Here is a 20,879-nt window from a genome sequence, read left to right as displayed (position 1 = left end):
AAATCACTGTAGAGTCATCATATACATATCATCCCATCATAGAACATTTCTTTACAGTTTAGTCCATATCTCACATTTTTGTACCAAATCATAACACATTCAAAATTACATTTACACAAATAATTTCATAATTCAAAATTTTTATACTATTATTAAACATAATTATACCATATGAACTTACCTAGTAGAAACTGCGATAACAAGAAGTTAGAGACTAATCTACAATTTTTGCCTTTCTTCGATTACCTATCGGTTGGTTCAATCTCGATCTATAATAATGATTCATTTCAATTATCAATTCCAAATACTTTATAACATTCTATTTTATGCATATGATAGTTCAATTTCATTTTTTATATGTTCCCTAAATTTTTACATTCTATTCAATTTAGTCTCTAAAATCGAAATTGTTATAACTTTCAAATTAAGCTTTGATTTCGAAACTGATCTCAATTCCATCCTTCTACAACTCTCTAAAATCTATATTTATAGAAATTTCATATTAATTTCAAAATATTCACACTTTAGTCTTTATGTTCAAAACTAACAAATTTCACTTTACAAATTAGTCCTTTTTCACATCTAAGCTTACAATCTAATCATTTAACACCAAAAACTTCAAGAAATCATCAATGGAAACTTTTGAAAACTTTAACATTTTAACAAATTGGTACACGAGTGAGCTAAATAAAGCTTTCAGGTCCTCAAAAACATAAAAATTACAAGAAACGAACTAAAAATTGCTCACCAAATCAAGGACTAAAGTTTGAATTTTGGTAAGGGTATCCTTCTTCTAACATTCAGCCTTTGAAAGAAAAACATGGAATGTTTATTTTTTTTCTTTTAATTTCCTTTATATACTTAAATTAATTATTAATTAGCAATTAATCTTAATTTATTTACTTAAACCTTAATTAGTTAATATTAAACATATTTAACTTAAGTTAGTGCATTCCTATATCGCTTTCCATTATTCAATATATAAATTTGGTCCAATTTCATAATTGTTCCATTAGCTAATTAAAAATCTATAGCAATTAAACTTTTACCATTTTTATGATTTAGTCCTTTTACCTTAATTAGCTATAAATTCACCAAAATTACTATACCAAAACTCAATATATTTCTAATTTAGACTTGTAAGTATTAAATAATATTATTTAGTGAATCGCTCATCAGAAATGAGATTTCGAAACCACTATTTTTGACACCACTAAAAAACGGGTTATTACATATATAGTAAGATTAAGAATGAACTAAATTGAATAATTAAACGAATCATGATTTGTTTAACTTAATAATTCTTTAAACATACTTAGTGGGTTCTTTCATTACCATCCACCAATTTCCATGGGAAATTGTTTAATTACCATTTTAGACTTTTGGTTAATTGTCATTTAAGTCCTCAAGCCTTTGGTCAATTAAAAACTTATAGTGATTGGACTTTACAATTCAATGTGACAAATTTATTGACCAAAATTTGATGTAACAATATATTATACACATAAATATTAGTATTTAATATTTACGGACTCGATTTACGGAAATAGGGTTCTAAAATCGCACTTTCTGATACCATTAAAAATTAAGTCATTACAGACAATGTGTTGTGCTGGTGACTCACGATGAAAAAGGTGGAACTAAGGTACTGTCAGCAATCTAACTAGTTAAGGATGTTCATTGTGGTAAGAATATCGACTTGGTAGATCGGAGTGCTAAGGAGACCCCTTTGGAAATGATAGAAGTGCGACAAACCGGTGTAAAGCCTATTGAGTTATCAGTGGGACTACCACTGATGAAATATGTGGGTTGTGCATCAAAATTATGGGAAAAGTGGTGATGCAAATTAGGCAGTCGAATCGAGTAAATGCTACGAGCGAAGTACATCTCAAACACTTTCCTAGTGTTTTACATTATGGCTTGCTGTTGGCTTGGCAAAGACACAGGGGCCTTTTCAAAGTCTTGAAAGAGGTAAGCCAAGAGACTTACAAACCAGATTTAGTGACTGTAACAACTTGTTTTCAGTAAAATCGGAATAATGGTTTCGGGATCAAAAATTCGAGTTCAGAAGAAAATTTATTTTAATATTATTTTATGGTCTATATTATGATAGGAATATTGTAAGAAAATTTTGTTAAGAAATTTTACTAATTTCATGTTTAATCTGATAAAAAGGAACAATTTGCATAAAATGCAAAAGTTGAGTTCTAGTAGCTAAAGGGATCAAATAGCTATGGAATTAAAAATTTTGGGGTCCTTATTTGGAAAATAGACCATTAAGAGGAGTTAATAGATAAGTATGATTAATCATCAATGGAAAATTAATTAAAGAAAAGAACTAAATTGGAAAGTTGAAATAATAAAAGATGATAAGTTAATTAAATAATAAAATATCATCATTTCTCATCATCTTTCCTAAAAAATTACATGGAAACCCTAGCTAAAAGAAGAGAACTCAAGCAAGTTTATTTGGCTTAATTGGGTAAGTATCTTTGTCTCGTTTTTAATGATTTTTATGTTTCCGAGATCGTAATAGCTTAATTTAGCTATCTCGGGGATTAATTTGCAAATTTATAAAAAAAATACTAGGGTTTTGCCATGGATTAATATAGATGAGTTATGAAGTTTTATGGTAGAAAATGGAAGGTTGTTGATAGATAAACAACTATTATAAAGTGAATTTTGATGAAATTATGATTTAGGGACTAAATTGAAAAGATGTAAAATTCATGGAAAAATTCTAAATTTTGTGGAATACAAGGGCTGCTAATGTTACATGTAAAAATTGGCTAGACTTGGAATGAGGATTAAATTGCATGAATTTCATTTTCCGAGCCTAGGGATGAAATTGTAATTAACCAAAAGTATAGGGGTAAAATGATAATTTTGCTAAAAATGTGAATTGGATTGAATTAAATATGAATTAATTTTAAATTCATTCGTATAGATCTAGATAAATCGAATACGAAGTTAGATCGTGGAAAAGAAAAAGTATCGGATTAGTAGATTACAAATCCACGAACAATTGTCGAGGTGAGTTCATGTAACTAAATTGTGTATTTAAGTGTTTTAAATTGAATATTTTTGTATGTGGAATGTATAATTGCCATATATGAGTATTGAACATATATCCAAATATACCCGACAAGTATTAAGTCCCATTTGAATAAATGAAATTCGATGGATATAGGGTTCCCGAATTGGTTGTAGTCCTGCATGTGTTGTGGACACACCACAGCTCGAAAGACCATCCCGTTATTAGCTCTTATGAGCTTCTCGTTATATGGTTTTTGCGAGCTTCCCGTTAATAGCTCTTCGAAGCATCCCGATTGGTTGTGATCCTACATGTGTTGTGGACACACCGCAGCTCTTCTGAGTGTCCCGATATTTAGCTCTCACGAGCTTCCCATTATTTGGCTCTTCAGAGCTTCCCGATAAATGGATCTTATGAGCTTCCCGTTAATGGCTCTCCAGAGCTTCCCGATGTTGGCTCGCTTGAACTTCCTATTATATGGCTCACATGAGCTTCCTGATATATGGCTCGGAAGAGCTACCCGATTATATGCTCGTATGAGCACTCTCGAATATGAATTGACGAATTACAGTTTTTTACACTTCTTGTATACTACCCGTGTATCCATTGATATTTTAAATGATTCAACGGGTAAAGTTCTGACATGAGACAATATAAGGATGAAATGAATTATTACCTGTATATGTCGGAATTACATGAAAATGATGTTACCTGTTATGTTAAAAAAATTAGATGAAAAATACACATGTATGAGACTTGCCTGATGATTATGTACATTTGTGATTATGAGTTATTATATGAATTACATTACTAACATGTTTGATGAGGATATGTGTTTAGGCTTATGGCCAAATTAATTTGAGCATGTCATATATATTTACCTTAAATGCTATTGAATGGTAAGTTAATTTCCCGTTATACGAACTTACTAAGCATTAAATGCTTACTCTATTTGATTTCCTCTGTTTTATAGTAATTCGAAAGCTCACTAAGGTTGGAAGCTGGTCATAGCCACATCACACTATCCCTCGGGCTTTTCGTTATATATATATCAAATTAATTTTGGTTATAATGGCATGTATAGGCTGAATTTGGCCAATGATGGCATGTGCGTTATTGGTTGTAATTAGCCATTGGAATGACTAGAGTTGGACATATTTTATATGTATATATATGTGGCTTTATCATGGTTGTTATGTTTGAATTGATTGAGTTAATATGTGTGATATAAATAAGCATACATGTGATTTTGGTTAAATAGGTAAGTTTGGATACTTAAATATATGTGATGATATATTATGCCTAAGGCTTGGTTTTGGCTTGATTTGAATGTTTGGTTTTGGCTTGTGAATATGTTAAAATGTTGATGTAGGTGGAAGACAAATTGGGTGAGAAATGTGGCCTTAGAAATGACTTATTTTTGTCCACACGGGCAGAGACGCACACACGGCCTAGCACATGAGTGTGTGGTTTGGCTGTGTGTCCCCTGCATCTTAAAAATTGAGAAACAGAATATTCAGAATTGTTCACACGGCTTAGTACATGAGCGTGTGGCTTGGCCGTGTGACCCAAGTTAGTGAGCACTCTAATTTGGATATGGGTTGAGACACGGCTGTGTGTCTCTACTTCGAATGCCCGCACGGCCTGAGACACAGACGTGTCTCTTGACCGTGTGAGCCACACGGCTTGGCCACATGGGCGTGTGTCCTTTGCACCAAGGAAAATTTTAAAGTTTCGCGAAAATTTCTCTGAGTAACTGGTTTAGTCCCGACTTGATTCTAATGTGTAATTTGGGCTTCGATGGATCATATAAGGGACAATATGATTGATTATTACAGGTTTATGATATGAATGAGTAATGATATGAAATTATCTGTATTTGATCTGTAAATCTCAATGATGCTCCGTAACCCTGTTCTAGTGACGTATAAGGGTTAGGAATGTTACAGTGACAATACTAAAGGTTAACCCTGTGTTCAATGTGAGCATGTCTAAGCCTATTTGTGAAGATCAAGGGGATCCTGATCGAGGCAAGTCAAAATGAGGGCAAGTAAGAGCGGTGGGCTCTTGCGAATGAGATGTTCAAAAGAGAGAAACGATTTGAGTTAGGCAACGACAGAGACACAAGTCGAGGCAAAGGTTCCGAGGGAAAGGACTACCCAACAAGGTGGTTAGTCAAGAATCAGTTAAGGCATTGAGGTGGTTCCAATACGAGTCAAACTAGTGTCATCTTGAGTATGCAAAGAAGGCGTCGTGAGAATAGGTTGGGGAGAATGTCACGAGCTACGGATCAAAGCTCGTGACAAATGCACATGAAGCATCCCATGGAATTCAATTGATTAAATGAGGCTCATTTAAACCACTTGAACTTGCTCGATTTGTGAAACATGTAGATAAAATTTATCTACTTGAAGTCTCGGTGGCCCAATGAAGCATACAATTAAAACTAGAGTTACCAAGGTGAATATTTTAAATCCTAAGGGATAAGCTTGTATAGAGTTTAAATCCCTTAGGACTCTCATCTTGTAGATAGACTCTAATCTCAACCATTGATATAACTCAATCTGTAATACGGATATGAAAGAGCTCAGCTATAAATAGAGTCATCCCCTTTCATTTGTAATCATCCTATTCATAGTTATAGAATACATTTCAGAGCATTTATTTAAACTGTAACAACCCGTTTTCATTGAAATCAAAATAGTGGTTTCAGGACCACAAATTTGATGTGAGAATATTTATTTTATTATTATTTTAATGTCAGCATGTTAGTAGTATCGTATAAAAATTTCGTTAAGAAATTTTATCGTTTGCATGTTTAATTTGGTGAAAGGACTAAATAGTAAAAGGTGCAAAATGAGAGTTCTATAAGTTAAAGGCACTAAATGACTATGAAATTAATTAGTTAAGGGATTTATGTGGTAATTATACTATTGATATATTTTATGGACAAATATGGACATTAATTAAGTGATTTTAAAGGTTAATAATTAAGGTTAAAGTTGTAATTTAATGAATATATGTTATTAAAATAAAGAAAAGACAAAAGCTATCATCTTTTCACTTCTTTTTCACCGAAAATTCAAAGTAAAGAAACCATGGGAGCATGCTAGGTTCACCCATTGAATTCTTATGTGCATGATCAAGTTAAGCCTCGTACGGACTTAGATCGAGGGAAAGATAAAGTGTCGGACTAATCGATCCTATTTCATCGTTCTTGTGGTCGAGGTAAGTTTGTAAGTTTAAATAGCATTTTAATGTATTTGATTTAAATGCTATTATGTTAATTGTCATATTATGCTTCGACGGAAAATCCAACGATGTTATGACGATTATCGACCCCCGTTTGAACCTTAAGAATATATAGGATACAAATGACATGCCATTAGGGTTACCATGTTTCGAGTGTTGGTCCTGAATGTCTTACCAATGGCTGAGTTCCAGCATTTGTTGTGGATACTCGTCAGCTCGTGTGAGTGGCATCGTGTAGCTATGTTCCGGCCATTAGCTTGTGTGAGCAGGCCCATTTATGGCTCGTAAGAGTGTTTACATAAAGGAAAAAGAAATGAATGGTTTCGGCCATGTGCTAGCACACTATGTGTGAGCTTCCCATGTATCCGATATTATTCTAAGTGGTTCAACGAGCATGAAATGGATGAACCGGAAAGGGTTCCATTTGTCTACACTATGAAATTATAGAAAGGTATGATATCTTGATGAGCAATTTGTGTATAGCCATGTCATGAGAAGCATGAATTCATATTTATTAAGTTCATGGAAATTATCTTACCATGTGATGGTATTGTTAAGTTATGTGTTTAATCACTAACTTGTGTTATTGATGATGCTTAGGCTTGTGCCAAGCTATGTTGGATTGATTCATGTTTACTTTTAAGCTTATGCATTGAAATGGTAAGCATTGTTCATGATTTACGAACTTACTAAGCATTATATGCTTACGTTGTGTTTATTTTCTATGTTTTATAAATTATCGAAAACTCGATCGGTTTGGAAGCTCATCGAAGAACTATCACACTATCCAACGACTATACCGGTAGATTTTGATGTTTTGAGTCATGATTATAATGGCATGTATAGGTGTTTTGTGCTTGATGAAATAGCCATTATGTTTGGCTTGTAAATGTGGTATTTTGATTTATGAACTTTTGACATTTTAATGCTTTGATGGTAGATGTTGAAATGGTCAAGTAAATATATGTTTTGAATGACCAAATTGGTATATGTGGATGTGGTTTGACATATGGTCAACTGTGCTATGTATTGGCATGATGATTTGTGGTTGTGTGGTTGATTTATGCCCAAACATGTTTGTGTTTAGGTTGATTTTAAGATTTATGATAGAGGTGCCTTTTGGCATATTGGTTGTTTGGATAGATACCATAGTAATTTAGCTTTATTATGCATGTTTTAGGTACATTTTGAATGCTTGAATATATGTGCAAATGGCTTGTAGGTGTGAGCATGGTTTGGGTGAAAAAAATGGCTTGAAATTGACCTATTTCTTGTCTACACAGCCTAAGAATTAGGTGTGTGTCTCAGCTGTGTGTGACACACGGCTGTGTGTCCCCTGTAGCTTTCAAAAGGTTGCAAGTTAGGCAGTTACACGGCCTAGCACACGGGTGTGTGAGGCCATTTCGAGAGTTACATGGTCTGGCACACAGGTGTGTGGCTTGGCCGTGTGATCCAAGTCAAAGAGTTACACGGGCTGGGACATGGCTGTGTCCCTACTTCGAATGTCCACACGGCCTGAGACACAGGCGTGTCTCTCAGCCATGTGACCCCTGCAGTGTGAAAAATTCTATCTTTTTCCATGAAGTTCTAAATTTTTCCGATTTAGTCCTGAATTGTTTCTAAAGTGTTCCTAAGGCCTCGAATAAGGGACGTTATGCATTAGTTTGATTGAATTATGCCATGATTTACAAAATGGTTGAAATTGAATGTTTTAAGTTAAAATTTTCCGGTAATGTTCCGTAACCCTATTCCGGTAACGGATACGGATTAGGGGTGTTATATAAATACCTTGTGTGCATTGCTTTCTTGTGAATTTTTTGTTCGATTTGAGAGTAAAGACTTGGATGAATTTCACGCAACAAATTCGCTTAAAACTGCAAAATTTGTCAGCTTAAAATTCGATACTATCAGCTAAATATGATAAGAGCAATGGTTTGTGAAGGATCAAGGCTGTTGTTACAAGTGGCTCAAACAAGACCGAGTTCGAATACATTTGTCGCTGGCTAGTTATGGCCAACAGTGAAAATGTCGCATGTGTCATGCCCGATATTGAAAGACTGTATGAGTTTGGTGGTGATGTTATCCATGCTTGTGATTGCAAGTCCAGTGAAAATGTCAAGGGGCGGAAAGTACTTGTTGACTGTGGCAAGCTTTTTTTTTTTTTTTTAAGATAAAAGAATTAAATTCGTTCTAAATTTTCATATCAAATATGACATTAAAATGCCATTGTTTTTAATGGGAGTTAAGAGCTGTATAACCATAACATAAAAAAGTTTTAAAATTCGATCACCAAAACCTAATCTTAAATAAACATGTGACTGAACTTCCAGCATTTTAGTTTACAGCCAACTGAATCGCGCATAATTCGGCCGCTTCCACTATTCCATACCATTCAGAGTTTATTCAATGTTTTCTATTCTGAGCTTTCCCCAGGCTCATTCGGTGCTCTAAAGAATAAACAAATTTTTTATACTTTCCAAAATAACCTTCAAAATATGTTACATTTATGGTATATATTTGGTTAATCGTAACATCATTAACCTTTTAATAACATTTTTAATATTTTGTTAAAAAAGTCTACTTGAAAAAAATATAAAATGCTTAGGTTGATTAAACAATAATAAATTGAAAATATTATATTATATCATTTTAATATGAAACATCTTATAAATTGTAATATAAAGCTTTCTAAAAATAATATTTTAATAATATCTTATAATTATTAAATAAATTATTATCTTACTAAAATAAATTTTTAAAATAAAAATATGATTTTATAATAAAGGGTAAAATTGACATTTTTGTTTATTCTTTGCATATTCTGTAACCCAAACAATGTATTACTCTATTCCTCATCTATTACATTTCACCCCACCAAATTGCATAATATCTCTATTCAATTCCCACCGAATACCATTCCATTCCTTCTCTATTTCATTAGAGCGAATTTAACAAAAACTAGAAAGACTAACTTGTAGATAAGCATATCTTAAAGGTAAGGTTGATCAGATTCTTCTTCTATTGTCCACTTGTGTTTTCTTGGGTGTAGGTCCGGCTTGCAAATGTTCAGTGCTTGATTGAATCTAAAGCAAGAAATTGTAGAGTATAGGTTAAAAAAAAAAAGTCATATTACTATGAAAATATAACATAACTAAAAATATTTCTCTAAAGACAAGACAATCATGCAGTTCAGAGATTTATCACCTTATTGAGTTTGTCCCTAACCGTTTTAACCGTCTGATTCATTGACTGGGAAGGGAAGTAGTCCTGAAAGCAGTCCCCATATCAGCATAGAGCAAATATTTATCACACAAACTCCACAACCATGTATAATATTCTTATATTACTATAGCAACCAAGGCATTAATAAAGAACTCTAGCAAAAGCAAAGAAAGCAATGGTGAAAAACAACGCAACAGTTAACCGACAAACACCTATATTAAACTTTCTCCAGTCATAAAACACCTAATTCATTTCTAGTTATTCGGCCGCGTATGCATTGATTTGAGTCAGATGTTAATATACAATAATAATATTTTATATAATAGCACTTATAGCGCCAATATGAGTTACTAAATATTTTGAAACCAATTCAAAATCTCAGTATGCAGTTTCCATATAAGTGGCATATATAAAAATAAAATGCATATTCGTAACTATATTCATGTAAAAATGATAAAAATATAAAAAGTACTTGACTGACAGAACCTATTCTTGGTAAGAACTGAAACAACATTTCAGCAACCCCATCAAACACTTGAGCATTCTAACACCCACAAATTTAAAAGAACATCTAGATCAAAATGCTTTAGCATGTTTGGCTCAATTGTTTTAAAGAGGAGTGAAACTTCTAGATCTTTAGGCGTACGTCTACATTCAAATCTGAGCAATAATTAAGAAAAAGGAAAAGAAAATAATGGAAGGTAACAACAAACTTTCCTTTAGAAGAAGTTCCAACAATTTATTGTTTGTTTCCACCAGTAAGTCTAAAACAAGGACCAAAATGTGAAACTCAAACACCCAAAGATTAGCAAGGCTTTTTTCTCTCTTTAACACCCTTTCTGACATTTCATTTATGTTAGGGTGACGGGAAAATGCTACAATCAGCTCCTAAATGTAATCCCAATAAATCCATTTTGACCAGTAACAGAACCCAATCCATCTCAGTCACAACAAAATGGATTACACAAACAAAGCCCTAAATTAAAGCATTATAATACACAGCCAGATGCACAATAAAAGAAGATTATACATACTCAGGAATGACATGTACTCTGTCCTAATTCAATCAACTGGACCTAACTTAATTCAACTGGGGTCGGCAACTGAAAGGCATTTACAAACTTAGCCTTACAACATGCTTCATCTAAGTCATAAACAACTACTAGAATACCATGTAGTGCCAGTGAACTTCACTGGTCAAATTGTAATAAAGAAGAAGAAGAAAGAAATAAAATGAGTTAATTTTTACTTTCAAACAGTAAACAAGTTAAAGGATTAAAATCTGGGATGATGTTGTTAGAAAGTATTCCACACCTTGTCAGATGACACTCTTGTTATTCGAGCATTATTACTGTGAGACCTGAACTCTGCATCCCCAACATCCCTAAGGAGAGGAAAAACCATAGTTTATTTAGAGAAAGAATGCAAAAAGGAAATAATGATGACAGTAGCAACATGAATTTGAACAGCGTACTACCTCAGTCGATTATTAATCTGGTCAGGAATATGATGAGATGAAGCAGGAAGTGATGGAGCCTCATTGGAAGAGAGCACGCGATGAACTGGATGCCCTTTAGATCTTTGAGCTGATATCACAGCATAACAACATAACATGCATGAGAATATATAATCACAACTAGAAAGCAGTTCCTATTTGAAACATGGACATTCTTTTTTCCAATTATATGTAAAAGATAGGTACGTCAAAAAGCTAAATTTTTAGAGTAATGTATAAGCATACAATTCAATCTTGCAAGGATTTCTTTCCTTCTGCCTTCTAACTTATCTTTGGTGTCATCAAGGCTTTCAAATTGAGGAGCATATGAGACCAGCAAACTATTCCTCAAGAACACAAACTCGTCCAATTTTCTCTTCGCAAACCTAATGGATTAAATGGTTAACAAAATATATATTCAGTTTTTCACCAATTTGCACGGTTGCATATTAAAATTAGCTTTCCAACAGAGGTATATTATTGACTAAGTACATGAAACAGTGTGACAGTTATTGGAGGAAAATGTTAGAAAAGGGTCAAGTTCAATGACCTGGCATTGCTAATGAGTCGAAATTTGATCCAATAAACATCAGTAAATTGCTCACAATCTTCTGCATCCATTGGTTTACATCTGAAAGGCAAAATAAAATGTGAGCATAAGCATCATCAAAAGTTTTCTTCAAATAATTAAAAATGGAAAGGAAAAAATAAAAAAGAAGAGAGAACTTACTTACTCTTCAACGTCTCCGTAATTAGCAAAGAGTTTCAGCAAATCATCGCCACATCCCAACGCGGGAACGTTCCTCACAATCAAATATCTGTCAACCAACAATTCAATTTCATTTTTGGTTGTGTTTGTGGCAAGATAGATTTTAGCTTCAACAGTTTCAATTTTAGGACTTTTTGATGATTTGTTGGTGAAATAAAATGAACTTGAATTCTTCAACTGGAAACAATTGGTAAGTAAACAAGGATAGGATTGACCTGGATTCGTCGCAGACTGTATAGACGCAAACCGCTGGCGGATCTTCTTTGTAACGAGGCATGTTGAAAATTGTTGGCTTTTTACCTCCAAAACTCACCACGCACTCCCCGCGCGAACGCTGACCCTTTTGTCGATTGCCTGCAAATCTCGATGCATCGTTTTAGGGTAAACCAACTGGGCTGTTTTTTTTTTCAACTAACTATCACTTTTTTAAATAATAAATTTAATTATATATACATATTATATTGATTTACATATAATTTTAAAAAATAAATTTTACAGATTTACAAATAATTTCAATTTATTTATAATTCTAAAATTTTTAAAAAATATATAACCAAATAAATATTTTCAAAAATATAATAATAAAATTAAAAATATATAAAAAACTGTTGAAAATAATAATATATAAAATTTTAAAATATATAAGAATACATAATTATTTTAAATATATATACTAATAAATTTTAATTTTATATTAATATTAATATTAAATAATAAAAATCCTCTCTCCCACTATCCCCCTTCCCCCATCCCTCTCCCTCTTTCCCCCTAAGATAAATATTATTTGTTAAGTCAGTTGTAAGTTAAATACTAGCAGTTAAAGCAGTTAGTGCTGTTATTATTGTTGGTAGCAAAAGTATTCCTTGTTGTATAAATACCCTAGCTCAAGTATTCTCAGGCATGAAATTGAAACTTTAAACATTCTGTGTCTATCCTTGTTGTATTGTTTAACATGGTATCAAAGGTATCTCCTTACGAATTTTTGAGGATTTGTGGAGCATTCATGGTTGTTCCATTGCACCAACAATGGTTTTTTATTCAATTTTTGATAGTCGCTTCTTTTCCACCAAGAAGGTTATAGGTGTCGAGATCCTTCAAGTAAGGTGTTTGTGTCTCGTCATGTCATGCTTCATGAAAGTATTTTTCCATTTAAAAATATTCTACATACATCCAAATTGTCTAGTAGTCCCTCAATTGTACCATCTAGTTCTAAATTAGTTATATTTCCATCGTCCTTAATTACAAATCAAGGGTCACCTCATGAGTCCACAAGTTTATCTATATAATCTAATACAACAATAAATTCAACTTCTATATCAACTTCTCCTAGTGTGTCAACATCTTCACCTTCTAAAAATGTGTTAGTTGTTTCCCATCCACTAACTCAATGTCCACCTCAAAGTTAGCCATCTCAGGCCACTAATACTCATCCTATGGTTACTTGAAACAAAGTATGAACCTTTAAACCAAAAGTATATGTCACCAAGGTAACCAGTTCATCTGATATGTGCCTACTAATGGTTTATCTGCTACTGTACCTATTGATATTCATGAAGCAATGAGCTCATCTTACTGGTAAGAAGCGGTGAACAGTGAGTTACAAGCTTTTCTCAGAAATAATACTTGGAGCCTTTGCCCTCTCCCACTTTTTAGGAGATCAATTGGTTGTAAGTGGTTGCTCAGAATGAAGAAGAAGCCTGATGGATCTATGGATAGGTATAAAGCAAGACTAGTAGCTAATGGGTTCTCTCAACATGCTGGTTTTGATTTTTGTGATACTTTTAGCCCTATGGTTCAAGCTATAACAATATGGACTGTTCTGAAAATTGTTGTTATTAATGGATGGGTGTTAAGGCAAGTTGATGTGAATAATGTTTTCCTTAATGACACATTGACTGAGGAAATTTATATGGATCAGCCACCAGGTTTTAAGATGTATAGATCCAATTAAGAACAGCTTGTGTGTAATTGAACAAGGCACTGTATGGTTTAAAACAGGCCCTTCGAGCCTGGTTTCATACCTTGAGGCAACATTTAGGGGAGCACCTTGGTTTTCAAGCTTCTAAAGTTGATCCATCACAGTTTTTTTGAATAGCTGATGCCTCAAAAATTTTTCTAATGGTATATGTAGATGATATAGCTGTGATAGATAGCTCATCTGAAGAAATCAGCCAAGTCATCATGCAGCTTCACAACAAGTTCTCTCTCAAAGACATGGGTGAATTTCACTTTTTTCTGGGTATAGAGGTTCACCGCACCTCCTGTGTTGATTTGTTTCTCTCTTAGAAGAAGTGTGTTTTAGATTTGCTTCATAGCAAATGCATGGCTACAGCCACTGCTACACCTACACCTATGGTAGGCAGTCCCAAGTTGACTGTTACAGATGGTAGTCCACTTGTTGATGTTCATGAATATTAGAGTGTTATTGGCAAACTACAATATGTGTGCATTACACGACCAGAGATTGCATTCTATGTCAACAAGCTTAGTCAGTACATGAATGAACCTTGTAACACTCACTAGAAGGCTATAAAGAGGGTATTAAAGTATTTGAATGACATTATGAATTATGGTTTGTATTTCAAAAAAGGACAGTTTAACCTAGTTGGCTACATTGATGCTAATTGGGCCTTTACTGTTGAAGATAGAATATCAACTACAGGCTATTGCATTTATCTTGGTTCCAATCCAGTTGCATGGTGCTCCAAGAAGTAAGTTTTTGTGTCCAGATCCTCATCAGAAGCAGAGTATCGAAGCCTAGCAGATTGTGTTTTTAAGTTGTTATGGATAAAGCAACTTCTAACTGAGATTGGTGTGTTTGTAAAACAACCACTAGTTGTATGGTGTGATAACACATCAACAATGGCAATGGCTACAAACTCTACTTATCATGATAAGGTGAAGCATGTGGAAATTGATTATCACTTTGTGCGTAAGAAAGTTCTTGATGGCATGCTTTAGGTCAATTTTGTTCCATCAGAAAGACAGGTGGCTAATGTGCTTACAAAGCCAATTACATTAAAAAGTTTTCTACTTTTAGAGAAGCTTTACGAGTGTTGTCAAGTGAAGATCAATTCAGCAAAAGTTAGAAACCAAGGAAATGTTAAGATAAATATTGTTTGTTAAGTCAGTTGTAAGTCAATTGTAAGTTAGTTACTAGTAGTTAATGTGGTTAGTGTTGTTATTATTGTTGGTAGCAAAAGTATTCCTTATTGTATAAATACCCTAGCTCAAGTATTTTCAGGCATGAAAGATTGAATGAAAATGAAACTTTAAGCATTATGTTTCTATCTTTGTTGTATTGTTTAACACCCACTCGCGTCCCTCTCTCCCCTTCTTTGTTATATTATGCAGTGTGAATTATGTATTATGTAGTGTCATTTAGTAAAAAACATTTAAATAATAATTTTTATTTTTATTTTATCTTTGCATTAAAAACCCAACTTGATTACAGGCAAGTTGAATACTCTGTTTCATATTTTAGCTATGCTTCACTCTTCTTCTTTTTTATCAATTTTTCTGGTCCTCTTCATATGATTTCTTGCTTCTTTTACTTTTATGGAGTATCCACAAAACCCAACTTGATGGAGGGGCTTTTTTATTTAATACTAATATAAAATTTAAATTCATTATTATACAAATTTTTAAAATATTTATTTTCTTTTATATATTTTAAAATTTTATATATTATTATTTCTTGTCAACAATTATTTTTTATGTTTATATATTTTTTAAAATTTATTATTATATTTTTTTGTAATTATTTATGCATTTTTATATATTTCTTTGAATTTTTTAGAATTAGGATCAAATTGAGACCATTTGTAAATTTTGAGGGTTAATTTTTTAAAATTATGACTAAGCCGATATAATATGTAAAAGTTGATGGCTAAATTTATTATTAGATCAATTTTTTATTTGTCATGTCGCCCTCAAATTAATGCAATTAATGAAAATTGACAAAAGAAAAAACAATCTTGATTAGTTGGGTGAGCAATTTTTTTTAAAAAAAATCATTGTTAGGAAACTAAAAAAGAAACAAATCAATAGTTCAATGATCAATTTAAAAAAATTCATAATTGAGTGACCCAAAAAAAAAGGCCCATAATTGGGTGACCTATGGTATAATTTGCTCATCTTCTTAAAACATTAATACTATTCCTTTTTCTTTTTAAGACTTTTCAAGGCCATGAAGTTTTGTAACACTAATTTCCGATTTCATATTTTTTATGGTTACAATATTAGAGGAATGTAAGGGGAATGATAGGGTTTCAATTCATGCCAGTTGTATGTCAAATGAAAGTTTTAATCATTACTCCAAATAAGTCTTGGCTCACCCGATTTGATTGTTTAATGTCAATGTAGTTGTTGATTGGTCAATAGACCTATTCCCGCCCTGGTTGGCTACCTTGCCCGACTCATTTGGCCCTTGAGTTATACATGTTCTTCCACTTTGGTACCTAAACTATCATTTTATTACTTGGTTCAACCCTTTTTTTTGTAATGATGTTAAAAAAATCAATTGACATGATACTCCAATCAAAATGTGTCATGTGACAATTAAGTTTATTCAAAATAAAAAAATTAAATTAAAATTAAAATTTTTAAAAAATTAAAATTTTAAATATTTAAATATTAAAAAAATACATTTGACTTTGACCCACCATTGACTAGCGTTGACCACCATTGACCATTCACGTGACGCTATTAGAACGTGGCACATGTCTTTTTTTTAATATTATATATATTTTATTGATTAAAAATGTAAAAATCATATATAATATATAAATAATTTTAAAAAATTAAAAAATTATAAAGTATATAAGTACAAATTTTAAAAATTCAAAATAATATATAAAAATTAAAAAGGTATTTAAATTTAAAACAATTACAAAACAAATAAAAATTCAAAAATATATAATTTTAAAAAATTCATACATTTTATTTTTTTTCAAAATAATTTAATTTTTTTCTAAATTATATATTTTTGAAAATTTAAGTATCCTTTTTACAATTTTTAAATTTAAATACCTTTTTTTAAAATTATAAAATTTTACAATTTATATATATTATTTTGAACTTTTAAAATTTATATTTATATATTTTAGAATTTTATAAAAATTATTTTATAAAAATTTTTATTTTTTTAATTATTTATATATTATATATATTTTTTACATTTTAATCAATATGATATATATAACATTTAAAAACTGAGAAAGGGACATGTAACATGTTCTAATAGTGCCACACGGACGATCAATGGCCAGTCAACACCACTCAACAATGGTCAATTGATTGCGCCACGGGGTATGAACACCAAGTAGAGAATCAACACAAAATATTAAGAATAAATGCGGCTTAACTGCAAGTGTGACAAGTCAGTTGTGATATTTGTGTTACAACGGAACACATAGTATTCCGAGGATCGAACCCAAGAGAGATTGGGTGATAAAGTGACTAATAATGAAAATGCATCCAATTACAAAGTCTAGCTAGCTACTCAGTAAGCATTATAGTACGGAAAATCATCAGCATGAATTAATTACACTAACTTACACCTAGGAGGACTAAATCGCAAAACATACAAAAGTACACAAATATCAATTCAATGGACTAAAGTGGCTGGTTGACTTCCATGTTGCTAGTCAATTCTTAGATTAAGGATCTAAATCATCCAAACTCCTGATTGGTCTAATTTTACCTTTAGGTCACCATTTTACCCGATTAGACGATTTAGTCATGTTTATTCTCAATCTCACTAAACTAAATCGAGAGAACCAAATTGGTTCTCGATAGGCTCTTCTCTCAGTCACGCCTATCTAATTATTCACCTAGAGGCGTCAATTCTAGGTTTTGAAGTCTATTCAATTTAGTCATTTTTTATGATTTAGTCTCTGCCCTAAAAACTAACCATGCAACATTTCCATCAACCGACCACCATAAAATTTAGCAACTACCCATCATCAAAATACAAACATTAGATAATGTCATCCTTAAATGATTCATAAAAGAAAGCATAAAAAGCAAGGTTGAGAAAATCTTAGTGACTTTTGATGGAGTTTTTGTGGAAGATGATAGCAGTACCAATGGTGATGAAAGCACAACCAAGGTTGAGATTTTTACACTTTTTAAGGTTACAAAGATGAAATCTATTAGATGCTTTAAAGAGAAATCAAAATTCAAAGAAGAGTTTTTGTACCTAATTGCAAGAAAGCTAAAGCTACAGTAAAACTAAAGAAACTAACAAATATCAACTAACTAAGCTAAGAAAGGAAAGAACTCTAAACCTAAAAATGGTTAAGAGAGTAAAAGAGAAGCTAGAAAGATGATAAATGTGACTTTCTCCCTCTCTCTCTCTCTCTCTTTTGTTTGGAATCAAAAGTGCCTTTAATACAACCAAGTTACAACCCTCAAATTTGACAAAAATACCTTTTGAGTGTATGGGCTGACTTAAGTTGGTGTTGGACACAAAATTACCCTTGCAATATTTTCACACTATCAGACTTTAGTGTCGCAACACCCAAGCTTTGGTGTCACGACATCCTCGATAGTGGCACAATCTTAGCTTTGAGGGTTCTTTATGTCACAACATCCTCAAAAGTGGCCTTGACTTCTTCACTTTAACCATCAGAAGTGGAATTACGACCTTGGAGAAATGGATTCACGACCTTGGGCTCAGTGTCACGACACAGCACACCTAGTGTTGCGACACCCTTGGCAAATTGCTTTAGATTGGTTTCTCGTTGAAGTTTTGCTCCACTAAGGTGGAAAAGGTTTAGTGTCGCGACATCCTGGCATTAGTGTCGCGACATCCTGGCATTAGATGCAATTTTCCTCAAGGTTTGGTTGTAGTTGTCTGTTGGAAAAAATCTGGTTTGAAAATAAATTTCTTACACAGTAGAAAATATAATTTTTTTTAAAAAATCGAGTCGGTTTGTGATATTTATGGTATAATTTTTTTCCCGAAATAGTAAATTTGTTTTGAGTGAGATAGATCTTAGGCGTTCCCGACTTTCAACCGAATAACCTTATCCGCTATTCTCGTACCACAAACTGCCTCGAGTTTGGGCTCGAACAATTTCGAATCAAACACAAAATTAGAAATAATTTTCTTACTTTTAGTAGGAAATTAAGTAAATCTCTCTTATCGAAATCAATAGAATTGTTATTCCCTAAAAATAGAATTTGTACTTAGAAAAAAAATTCTGACTTATTTTCAGGTAGAATAACAATATCTTAAAGTTGTGTTTTCAGCCCTACCAATGTCATCTATTATAGGGAGAGGTAGTGAAACCCTAATTGAATTAGTATAATATAAAAAATATTTACTTAATAGAAAAATAACCCCCTAGTTGAATTAAAAGAGAGAGTGGCAGCTAACCCTAGTTATTTTACTAGGGTTTTCGCCCCTCATACTTGTTATAAGGGGGTTTTGGGCCTCTCTTGTATCAGATCCAATTATATGTACTTTCTAGACTTTTAACCTAGCGTTTTATAATTTAATCCAACCCAATACATGTTTTCCTATTTTTCAAAATAAATATTATTTATTAAATTAATTTTCTAATTAAATAATTTACTCAACCCAATTCTAATGCCGTTAAAATCATAACAACTTTACCGTAATAGATATAGAGGCAATTATAGAAAGGCATTATACTTCATATTATTCCATCAAAATAAGCTAGACAAATATGATGTATATACACAAGAAGGAATTTAACTTATTCATTTCTCACTAGGTATTTCAAGTTTTGGTTTTATAAACAGAGATGTTAAAGTCGCACAAGACTTTTAGACTTGTAACGTTCTAAGGCTTAGGGCGGTGTAACGACCCAGTTTCCAATGGTGTCGAAAAATGCGATATTGGAATCCTATATCCATAAATCGAGTCCGTAAATGTTGCCTGATCAGGATATTCGCGATTCTTCACATATTGCAATATATCTTGGTACCAGGGACAATTATCATTCACCACTTCTTCAATGCTGTAATAGTGGGCTGGGATCTCATAAATACTAATTTGAATGGGCTTCATGTCCTCTAACTGATTCACTTTAATCATGGAAGCTAAAGTAGCAAGAGCATCAGCCATTTGATTTTCTTCTCGTGGGAGATAACAAAAAGTAATGTTGTCAAACTCTTCAATCAATTCCAGAACCAATCTCCGGTAACGGATCAACTTGGGATCTCTCGTTTCCCATTCCCCTTTTAGTTGATAAATTACCAATGCTGAGTCTCCATACACTTTTAATATCTTAATCTTCCGTTCTATGGCTGCTCGAATCCCCATAATGTAGGCTTCATACTCGGCCATATTATTAGTGCAATCGAAGTCCAATTTACTGGTGAAAGGATAATAATCTCCGTCTGGAGATACCAAAATTGCCCCAATCCTATTGCCTAATGCATTCGAAGCTCCATCAAAGTTCAACCTCCAAGAATGATTTTCTTGGGGATCCCCTTCAACTTTCACTACACACATCAAGTCTTCATTTGGGAAATCAAAATCCAGAGGCTCATAATCCTCTAAAACTCTACTAGCCAAGAAATCTGCTATCGCACTCCATTTGATGGTCTTCTGACTCACATATACTATATCAAACTCGGAGAGCAAGATTTGCCATCTAGCCATTCTCCCATTCAACGCCATTGACTCCATCATATATTTTAAAGGGTCTAATTTTGAAATTAGCCAAGTCGTATGATAGAGTAAGTATTGCTTCAACCTCTTGGTTGTCCATATCAAGGCGCAACATAATTTTTCGATAGGTGAATATCTCATTTCACAATCGGTGAATTTCTTACTGAGGTAGTATATTGCCCTTTATTTCTTTCCAGTCACATCATGCTGACCCATCACACATCCCTTGGAGTTATCGAACACCATTAAATACAAAATCAAGGGTCTATCTGGGCTAGGTGGTGGCAGCACTGGAGTATTGGATAAGTATTGCTTTATCTTCTCAAAGGCTTTCTGGCATTCTTCATTCCAGACATCAGGATTATGTTTCTTCAAAAGGTGAAATATGGGATCACATTTCTCGGTCAGCTGTGAAATGAACCGAGCAATGTAATTCAATCTTCCTAAGAAACCTCGAACT

The 20,879-nt window shown here is 32.7% G+C and overlaps 1 protein-coding gene across 1 annotated transcript; it reads right to left on the bottom strand.

The window, feature by feature from the left end:
* Window positions 1-9,038: 9,038 nt before the first annotated feature.
* LOC107920956 (RNA-binding protein 48) lies at window positions 9,039-12,204 on the bottom strand. Its single transcript, XM_041087372.1, has 8 exons — window positions 11,988-12,204; window positions 11,738-11,821; window positions 11,554-11,634; window positions 11,250-11,389; window positions 10,986-11,094; window positions 10,823-10,892; window positions 9,491-9,553; window positions 9,039-9,369 (listed from the first exon to the last, which is right to left on the bottom strand). The coding sequence occupies exons 1-8, from the start codon at window positions 12,047-12,049 to the stop codon at window positions 9,292-9,294; spliced, it is 687 nt and encodes a 228-aa protein (XP_040943306.1). The 5' UTR covers window positions 12,050-12,204; the 3' UTR covers window positions 9,039-9,291.
* Window positions 12,205-20,879: the final 8,675 nt, after the last annotated feature.

Source organism: Gossypium hirsutum, chromosome D01 (assembly GCF_007990345.1).
Source record: "Gossypium hirsutum isolate 1008001.06 chromosome D01, Gossypium_hirsutum_v2.1, whole genome shotgun sequence".
NCBI classification, from domain to species: Eukaryota; Viridiplantae; Streptophyta; class Magnoliopsida; order Malvales; family Malvaceae; genus Gossypium; species Gossypium hirsutum.
This window is presented reverse-complemented; position numbering and strand designations above follow the sequence as displayed.